The 10,828-nt window shown below is 36.2% G+C and overlaps 1 protein-coding gene across 2 annotated transcripts in view; it reads left to right on the top strand.

The window, feature by feature from the left end:
- The window catches only part of thsd7ba (thrombospondin, type I, domain containing 7Ba), a 213,015-nt gene extending 203,483 nt beyond the window's left edge, over positions 1 to 9,532 (top strand). For both annotated transcript variants that reach the window (XM_077536062.1, XM_077536063.1), the window contains 5 exons: positions 2,191 to 2,286; positions 5,003 to 5,085; positions 7,090 to 7,279; positions 7,558 to 7,645; positions 8,440 to 9,532. In XM_077536062.1, the coding sequence (XP_077392188.1) occupies positions 2,191 to 2,286; positions 5,003 to 5,085; positions 7,090 to 7,279; positions 7,558 to 7,645; positions 8,440 to 8,521 (539 nt within the window). In that variant the 3' untranslated portion in view covers positions 8,522 to 9,532. The remainder of the gene's footprint in view (positions 1 to 2,190; positions 2,287 to 5,002; positions 5,086 to 7,089; positions 7,280 to 7,557; positions 7,646 to 8,439) is intronic.
- Positions 9,533 to 10,828: the final 1,296 nt, after the last annotated feature.

Genomic DNA, 10,828 nt, shown 5'->3' on the forward strand with positions numbered 1-10,828 from the left:
CATTGGCTGCACACAAGTCAGGCAAATGAACCACTACAGCGCCACTGACTTGCTGTGCCATGATCTCTCCCTTTTGATATTCATGCAGAGAAAAATGGAAAGTTTTTCAATCCACTGAGTGAACACAAAGCTGCGGCAGGCTGTTAAAAGAAGCAGCGGAATAAGAAAATCACTTTCTTTGACAACAAAATGTAAACGGGTGAATGCTTGAATCACGGAGCAGGGACTCAACTACAAGTGTAGTCAAGATATTTGACTGTCCTCTTGTTTTGCATAAAATTGCACAGATTACACAGTGGTGGGAGCGTCATGCTTTTCCTTCAGCTTGCAATGTGGTGAGAACAGTTCCATATACAAGTGAAATTGAGCAAAAACTTTTAGAGTAGATATCGGCTAGAAACATGAGGAGGAACTTTACGGGCCGCATGACAACAACCCAAAGCTTCCATGCAACCGATGTTGTTTTAGTTAACAAAAACTAACAAAATACATGGCTAAAACTGGGAAAAAAAGAAAAGAAAAAGAAAAAAAACTAATAAAATAGACAAATACACTACATTTTACATTTACAAACATAATGAAAACTTACATTATCAAAAAACTAAAGCTAAAAAATAAACTAAAACGAATATATTTTGAAAAAAATAAAATTAATAAAAGTGAGCAAACCCACTCTGAAAACTATTTAAAAAAAATAAAAATAAAATAAACTCGAAATAAAATGAAACATAACTATAATGAAAATTCCAACATTATTTTTATTTGTTATTATAGTTTGCGACCAACAAATCCAGGACAAGTAGCCACTTAAGTATTCTACTTATATATGTAACAATTAATAAATATGTTAATTATTGCTGTCAAAATTAAAGCAATAACTCATTGATCAATCACAAAAAAAAAACTTGCGTATTAACGCAGATTAATCACACTATTAATTTGGACCTCAGATGATCCTTTTGCTTGACAATGGATGGTCACGTTAATGGTTGCACAAGTTGTGTTTGAACAATAAATATAACTTCATGCATTAAAGTAAAGCATTTAATAAATGTTTGCATATAATATTTAGAATATTTTGTTCATGTTAAAATATTTTGTTTGTTTTTTATTTTAAATTATGCAAGAAACTGATTAGAAAAGATGAGAGTGTGCAGTTGATCTAAAAATGTTGAAGACGTCCTCATAAGATTACTTTTTTTTTTTGATAAAAAGCCTTTTTAATTAAGTGATTAATCAAAATTCTACGATGTGATTAATCTGATTTTTTTTTTAAATGTCATCGTTTGACAGCTCTCATGTTAGTATGTGCTGCAATTGGCCATCACCCCACAGCTCACATCTTCATGTACTGTAATTATTGTTTGTGGGTTTGACTAAACTAAGGCAAAAAGGTTAAACACCGATAGAGCACATCTAGATATGCAGTCATTGTAATAATGATGGTTTATTATATTAATGTCAAATTGAAAGAGCGTTACAGGCCATTATTAAAAGGTCAGTATAGCATGGAAAGGTCATAACTGTCCCACCACGTATCCAATTTTCATGAAATATTGAAGATGACGCATCAGGTTACTGCCTGGCCCAGCTAACTTCACAAATACAGATATGCACAACATGTATTTTCTATGAGTTTAGTTTGGTGGCCACATATCTCTAAAGTGTTGTTTTTTTGTATTTCATTAAATAGACTTGCCCTTTCCTTCCGTTCATACCTTGATATTCAGAATAAACCACAGGCTTCTTATTCCCTCATTAATTAGCCACTTTTAAAACCATCCGTCCAAGTACTTGGCATTTCATTTAATGCCACATTCTTGTCTTGCCACATTTGTCTTATCTAAATAGTCTGATCTTTAATCCTGTTTTTTTTTTTTTTTATTGATGGAAAAAGTCCGAATGGAATGTGACTTGAATGTTTCCAAGTTTTGTTCACCAGACTTTCGCTCCAGCAAAAAAAGGTTCTCTCTAATTCAATTCCAGCCATCCCATTTCCTGTAATCCTCACAAAGTGGTAAATGGTACCCCCCCCCCCCCCTTTTTTTTTTTTTTTCCTCCATCCACATTACATCTCTCCCTGTAATGTAGTACATCTCTGGTAAATGCCCATCGTCGCCTAACAACCGCGCTGGATGTTCGATACGAGCTGCTAATGAGCATCATCTGCCTCTCTGCCTCATGCTACAGGAGGCCAATGCTACAGTTACCAGTGGAGGACGGGAGGATGGAGCAATAATGAGAGAGCCGTGTGGTGTCAGCGCTCGGATGGTGTCATTGTCACAGGTGAACATGTGCACTGTCAGCTTTACCACCCCAGATGGGGCTTGAAGGCCGCGCTGGCATAGAAATATGCGGAGCCGTACATAAATGTGAATATCTTTGCGCGACGTCTGCGTCGATGCAGCAGACGCTTAAGTGTCCTACTTCTGTTTTTATGCACCTCACGCTGGTGCGAAGCTGCAAGCGCATCAATATGCATGATCAAGGTTTTATGCGCGAATGTTTTCCGTGGGACGACTGGAAACGATGTGACGTCTATTACAATGTACAGCATCTCACAAAAGCGAGTGTGTACAAGCACACATTTTTGTAAATAATTAATTTTCATGGGAAAACACTGAAGAAATGACACGTTACTGCAATGTAAAGTAGTCAATGTACAGCTTATATGACACTGTAAATAACTCAACTCGCAGCGGTGGCAACAAAAGTGACTAAACCCTGAAGTGAAAATGTCCAAATTGGGCCTAATTTGCAATTTTCTCTCTCTGCTGAGACTGGCAAGTCTTCTTGGTGTGAACGGGGAGCAGATATGGTAAATGTAGTGTATTGCTCTTACACTCCTTAAAACTCATTTACTCCCAAAAACGTATAAATACGTTCTATTTTAAATATGACCATGCTCCCAAAGATGTATTTATACATTTTGGCTTTGATGCAGCCTCTGAGGTGAAGAGAATGCTTGAAGCAATGGTAGTTATTACAAAAATGGCCAGAGGATGGCAGCAGAGTATAAGAGATCAAAAAGCTCTTTTCCGCATAGTTTTAAACAAATTTGTAAATAATGATAAAACTTACCCATATTCTAATGCTAATTGATGCAAAATGGAAAAAGATAGAAATATGCTTTTTTTTCCTGATAAAAGAAGAGGCTCTAATCTTTCTTTTGGTTGATTCCATGTTTAGGACACAATATTCTATGGCCTTGCAAAATCAGTTGCAATCCAGTAAATTGTCCTGTGAGTGAATGAGTTAAAGTGTAAGTCACCCTGAAACATTTCTTGACAATATTATGTCATATGTTACCTCACTAGTCTAAACATGACATTGTGATTAATATTACATTTGTGGAATATAAAGTTAATCAGCAAAATACAGACTTATCCATCTTAGGGGGCGGCCATTTTGACACTTGCTGTCGACTGAAGATAGCATCATTGTTGCTCAGGTCTCAGTTAACATCAATAAAGTCAAGTCTAAGTCTAACAACCAATCACAGCTCAGCTTCGGAAAACAGGTGAGCTGTGATTGGTCGTTGCCTGAGCAACTGTGATGTCATCTTAAGTCGACAGCAAGTGGCAAAATGGCCTCCCCCTGAGATGGATAAAAATGTCTGGATTTTGCTTCATAACTCATATTCCACAAATCAGATTGTCATGTTTAGACTTGGCAGTGATTCTTTCATATACCACTAGAGGGAGCCCACATCAATGGTACTCATCAACTTGTAAACGCAAGGAAGACATCGCACAAAAACTAATTATACTTTTGACACAAAAAAAAAAAAAAAAAAAAAAACATCATAATCCCAAAAAATTAACTGGCCTATTTAATCATAATGGTAGACGGAAACGGGAGTGAATTTATATGGTGCTTTATTTACACAATATGATGTCCAAAGTGCTTAACCAAGTATCATATTCATTTTTTGTTTTAAACATATCAAGTGTGTACGTATGCAACACAGTCATGTCAATCTACGGAACTTTTCCTTTTTAGTTTAAAATAACTTACTTCAACCTCCAGGATCCATCCATACATTGCCAGGCAGAAGAATACAGGGTGTTTTTTTTCCCATTTTGGTAAAGTATTAAATCCATCGATGTTGTTTCTATCGTAGTAGCGCTAAGCTAACCTGCGAGAAGGTTTGTCGCTCCGGTCTAACATCCAAGTTTGCATGTATTACCTTTTGATATCTTTCACAACAATATGCTGTGATTCATTCTATCTTTGAATGCGAAAATTCTGACTTGGCATCCATTTTTAATGGCCAATTCACACCTGAATTCAAGTCACATTTGCAAGATAAGGTATGTGGGATTTCTCAGCAAAACTCATTTAATCCTCCCCATGGTAGAATCCAACGCATTAATTTCAAAATACTCGCCGATAGTATAGCGAATAACGGCCCCCGCGGTGCCAAACGCGTCTCAGACGTCTCACATGAGAAGACGAAATTTTAGTATAGTGCTCTAGTCGAATTTACCACCTTATCTGATGTGCCTGTTCTCAGTGCGGCCTTCATTGATTTCTCCTCTCACTCTTAGCATAAGCAATCAATAAGCCAGAGGCTGAGCTGGGAGACTTTCAATCCATATAAATATAATCATGCATTTGTATGTGTGGGAAGAAAAGCAGGCGTAGAGAAATGGAACAAAGGTAGCGCTGCTGTGGGAATATGGAGGCTTAGGGTGAGCTCTGTGTGCTGTAAATAGAAGCTGAATGTGATCTTATCGCTTTAAAGGAAATGTTTCTGGCAAATATGAGCCCCGGAGGAATCACCTCCCTCTGGAGAGGAAGCCCGGCGCTCTTTGATATTTTGACATGTAATTTTCCATGTTGGAATTAAAATGTTCACAGATTGATCACGGACCCTGATAGGCAACTAAGGCCATTAATCAGTGGTGACACTGCATTCATTTAGTGATCGATGAGTCCAGGCACTGAAGTGAAACCCTTTTTTTTTTTTTTTTTTTTTTTTTTTTCTTCTCACCTTCAGGGGGGTGTTTCCCGCAGAAGAGACCGAGCATGATCCGGCACTGCCATCCGCCGTGCAGCAAGCCCTTTTCGCACTGCACGTCGGTAAGATCACACAACACCGCCGCCGTCGTCGTCGTCGCGCATCTGTGATCAATTCTTGTCGTCTTGCCGCTTTTCTTCCCGTCGTGGTCCTTTCAAAATGGACTTTGAATGATGACATCTTGAGCTTTTAAGAACAGGCCCATAAAGCATAATTATATTAATGCCAATAAATGCAGGCCGGATGCCAGGATGCGACTACACCTGGAGGAGGCGAGGGGAAGCTGCAGGCATACAAATCAAAAAGCAATCAAGGAGACGTGACTAAAGTTTGAAGTTTTACTGCCCCTCGCAGTAGCCTTCATGCCACTACAAGACATTGAAAAGATCCAATGCTGAGCCCTACTTCACATAAATGAAGAGTCAGTGTGCTTTAAATATGTTTCTCACTAACATAGGAAAACATTCTCGTTCCAACGACATATTTTCTCTTGACTTAGGATGAGTTATTGTTCGAACGAGAACATTTCTTATCAGGATGGGGAACTTGCATGCTAGGATGAAAAAGTAGTCCATTGCATGCTAGCATGGGAGATCCTATCGCTACATTCCAGTTTGCATATCTGAGTGAAAATGACTTAGTTTGGTTATATTTTCATCTGAGACTTTATTATAAGGACATTGCTGCTTTACTTGCAACTCGTCACCATGATGTTGTGCCTGAGAGATATTTGAAATGCGCAGTCTTGTAGTCTGCTAAACAACCTACTGCACGCAGGTAAAGACATTTCTCATCTGAATGAGAAAGTTTCTCGTTGGGACGAGGAAAAGTCATGAGAAGCATATTTCACTTTTGTTTTTTACCTCATAGTTTGTAAAAATAAATAAATACATAAATACAAATATATATTTTTAATACCAAAAAATATTTTTCCAAAATTTTATTTATTTATTTATTTATTTATTTATTTATTCATTCATTCATTTTTGATTAATTAACAGGCCACTCAGTTGCCCATGCCAGCTGTCGACAGTATTTTGTCAGGTATCAGACTTTTTGTTTTTGCCATATTACAAAAAAAAAATGAATAGCTCAGGTTTTACCCAAATAAGAGATAGTTATCTTAAAAAAAAAAATTTAAAAAAAATCTGCATATATAATAGGAATATTCATAAATTGATTTAAAAAAAAAAGATGTGCAGCAGACCTTTTTGTGATATTTGTTTGGTGATGTCATATAATTTGTGTATTTATATTTTATTAAGAGTTGCCAATCCCTGTTGTAGACAGTACTGTATCTTGTCAGATATCAGACTTTTGTTTTTGCCATATTACAAAATAAATAAATATTTTTTAATCCCCCGAAGTATTTTTTCAAAATGTTATTTATTTATTTATTTATTTATTTATCTATGTATTTATGTATATGCTTATTTATTTTTTATTAATTAACAGGCCACTTAGAGTTGACAGTATTTTGTCAGGTATCAGACTTTTTGTTATTGCCATATTACAACAAAAAAAATGAATAGCTAAGGTTTTATCCAAATAAGAGATAGTTAACCACCCAAATAAAAAAAAATAATCTGCATATATAGTAGGAATATTCATAAATTCATTAAAAAAAATGTGCAGCAGACCTTTTTGTGATATTTGTTTGGTGATGTCATATAATTTATGTATTTATATTTTATTAAGATTATTTATTATTTTATTATTAACTTTTGTTTTTCCCATATTAAAAAAAAAAAAAAAAGTGATTTTATTCATTAGAGTATAGTTAACTCATTCACTGCCAATGACGGCCATAGACGTCAAAGATCAATTTTAACTGTGCTGGCAGTGAATGAGTTAACAAAAAATAAATAAAATAAAATGCAAAAAGGAAAGTTCATAAATGCTTAAAAAAAATGTGTGTCAGTCCTTTTTGTGATATTAATTTGGTGATGTACCATGTTATATTTCTGAAGTAAAATGCACATGTGCCTCGGTCGTATAAGAACCATTGTGTTGCCTTGAGCTCAGCTAATTAGCGCCTGTGTGCAATGCCTCCCCTTTCCATGCAGAGTGGCGTGTGTGGGTGTGAGAAGGGTTACACCGAAGTGATGACCACACACGGCTTCTTGGACTACTGTACTCGAACCCCCGGCGTAGACACCAATAAGAAAGCTGACGTGAAAACCAACTCGGGAAGATTAAAACCATCTCAGGCCCGAGACCGTCTCACCGAGTGGACCTTGCGACCCGTTGGCCCCGGTACTGAAATGGAAATGAACTGTACTGCTTTGACCCCTTGCGCCCGAGATCGTTACTTTTGACTGGTGCCTTTTATAGAGCTGAGGAATGGAATTCATTGTAGTGCGATGCTTCCACCGGGATCGTCATTATATGCTGTAAAAAATAGCTGACGGCAGAAGGATGTGTTAATGGAGGCCGGGCCTAATTCTTTATTCTAAATGACGAGAATAAGATGTGAATGTTTTCTCATAAAGCATGAATATACATATATCTAAAAGTTGACTTTCATTGCACAGATGGAAGAGTAAAGCTGTGGGTTTACGCCGTGACTGCCGTCGGATTCATCTTAATACTCTTCATTATTGCATTCTCATTCCTGGTCTGGTACGTAGCATTTTTATTTGCTCAAGAGCTTCCATTTCTTCACTGCATGCGCCGTCGATGCAAACAGGGAAAGTGCCGAGAAGCCATGAAAATTCGCGACCATCTGTTCTCCGTGCTGTCAAAGGATGACTTATATACACTAGGGGTGGAACGATATCCAAACATCATACGATATTATCACGATGTGAACATCACAATACGATAATTATCACGATAATGTGGCAGGGTTGGCGATATTTAAAAAAGATCACAATATTGTAAAAAAAAAAAAAAAGAGCTCATACTAAAAAAAAAAAAGCACAATATTGTGCTTTTGTACATAACAGCAATGCATATAAACCACCTACAATCTCTAATAACAATATTGAGGCGCTTACTTGCACATCGATCGCTTCACAAGCAAATTATGTTCCCCTTCATCTGATAATTAGCATAGATTTTAAACATAGAAGACCAAAACATCCCTAATGAAAATGAAATTGCACTACTAAACTAGCCACTAGAGGGTGCTAGAATTGCACAAATGGAAATCCACATGACTTTTTGAACAGATGTGTTCCTTTTAAATATTGTGAACATGACAACGACGATATTGTGGCAGTTTTAATATCACAATATCACGATATTGCCCTTATCGTTACATCCCTAATATACACCTCACGACATTTCGCCACCAGTGTGGCGCTGCTGTCACATAATGGAAGTTTACGTAATGACTGATAACGTGTCGGGCAAATCAGACGCACTGTCAAGTTATCTTGTTTTGGGTTTTTTTTGCTTTTTTTTTCTAATAGTAACCCAGCCAAAATCACCAAGACGTCACCTCCGCCACAGAAGCCTTTGACCCTGGCCTATGACGGTGATATAGATATGTAACCACGTTGGGATTCTTCTCCTCTCGGGCCGGACTCTCCCGACGCCGCAGGTGGTATGAACGGACCGAGGTAAACTCGGGTCGAGACGACACAAAATAGCATTTTGCTGTTCGACGACACACTTTCACATGCTAAATTGCTCCTCCAACGAAGAGCCAAACTCGCAAACGTGGACGCAGCGAATGCGAACCTGAAATCATCCGAGCTTGGAAAAGCTGAAGCATTTTTTTTTATTTGATTTGAATTATCGTGTACGTGTGTGTTGAAAATGAGAAAAGGACCAAAAACGGAGCCGTGCTCGTCTCTTAATGGACATTCATGACATACGGAGGACGAACATTTTTCGTTGGGGATTTGTAAAAGGAAATGTCACAACTTTTTTGTGTAAACAGCCTTTTTTTCTGAGAATTAAAAAAAAAAATGCGTTATGCACTACATTAGTGCTGAATCACTATTTCCTTTTCCTTTGAAATGACTTTTCTAGTGTTTGAAATGTTTATGCAAGTCGTTGCTGTTGGATTGTACTTTGTTGACGATGCCGCCATATGTCGTGTAGATGTGGAAACCAAATGCAGGCTTGCCTTGAGTTCAACAACATGATGCATCCGTCCCAAACCTCATTCGACGCGCAGGAGCCAAGATATGTCGACATGGTGAACATTTTCAGTGAGGCAACATACAAAAGGTATATTGTCAGGAATGTGAAGATAATGCACACACGCGGTTAAGGTCTGGATGGGAGATGACACGCTGGATCATGATTTTGCCTTTATGCAATCAAGTTGCAATTAAAGTGAAGTCCTTGAGGTTTTCCAAAAGCACAATTTACCATTAAGAAGGCTCTGATAAATATTCAATTTCTCAACCTTCAAAAAGTTTTTATTTTCTTTTGTTTAGGGTCATTGTTCAGCTGCACTGAGTGGCAGACAAATGTGATTCCACGTCAAGGATTCTTTTTTGTCATTTTTGTTCAAATAATTGCGTGCACTTGCAGAAATAAAAAAAAAATATATATAATAATAATAATCCAAAAAATAAATCACTTCTAGCTGTCAATATGATCTGACAGAGCTGAATGTGTCATCGCATTTCATTCATAAATGACATCACTGTGCATTGAACCCTCAGAATCATTGTAGAAATCAATTAATTGAAAGCATTTTTATGATTGTTATTATTGCTGTCAAGTGATTTCAATTTTTTAACTAATTCATCGCAAAATTTTCCGTGATTAATTGCGATTAATCGCCTATTTCAGCTACTATTTTCTACGAAGCTTTTAACAGGGTATTTGAAGTGAACCCTCTGAATCATTATAGAAATTAAGTAAAATTGAAAACATTTTCATTATAATTAGTGTTGTCAAGCAGTTTAAAATTTTGTAACTAATCCCAAAATTTTCCATAAGTAATCACATATTGCAACCAAGCTTGTAACAAGATACTTGCATTGAGCCCCCCGAATCATTATAGAAATTAAGTAAAATTGAAAACATTTTTATTATAAATAGTGTTGTCAAACAATTTCAAATTTTGTAATGAATTCATCGCAAAATTTTCCTTAATTAATTGCATATTTCAACTACTATTTTCTACGAAGCTTGTAACAAGGTATTTGCAGTGAACCCTCTGAATCATTATAGAAATTTAGTAAAATTGAAAAGATTTTTATGATAGTGTTGTCAAGCAATTTAAAATTTTGTAACTAATTTAATCACAAAAATTTCCCTAATTAATCACGTTTCAACTACTATTTTCTACTAAGTTTGTAACAAGATATTTGCATTGAACCCTCTGAATCATTATAGAAATCAATAATTGAAATTGAAAATGTTTTTAGTATAATTAGTGTTGTCAAGCATTTTAAAATTTTGTAACTAATTAATCACATGTTCCGTAATTAATCACATATTTCAACTACTATTTTATATGAAGCTTGTAACAAGATATTTGCATTGAACCCACTGAATCATTATAGAAATTAAGTAAAATTGAAAACATTTTATTGTAATTAATGTTGTCAAGCAATTTAAAATTTTGTAATGCATTAATCACAAAATTTTCCCTAATTAGTCACATATTACAACTACTATTTTCTACGAAGCTTATATTTTGAATGAAAGACTGTTCTAATAGATTTCTTTGACGTTTGAATATGATTCTTTTCCAGTTGAGCAACACACAGGTGCACGATCGGGGTTTTATTTTGAAGGCACCGTCTCCAGCAGCCAACTTTACATCTGCACATGTAGATCCTGCAGTTCCTTATAAACGTACTTTGCCGATCTCATGCATGAACTCCAGCGAGT

This window comes from Festucalex cinctus, chromosome 11 (assembly GCF_051991245.1).
Source record: "Festucalex cinctus isolate MCC-2025b chromosome 11, RoL_Fcin_1.0, whole genome shotgun sequence".
Classification (NCBI taxonomy): domain Eukaryota; kingdom Metazoa; phylum Chordata; class Actinopteri; order Syngnathiformes; family Syngnathidae; genus Festucalex; species Festucalex cinctus.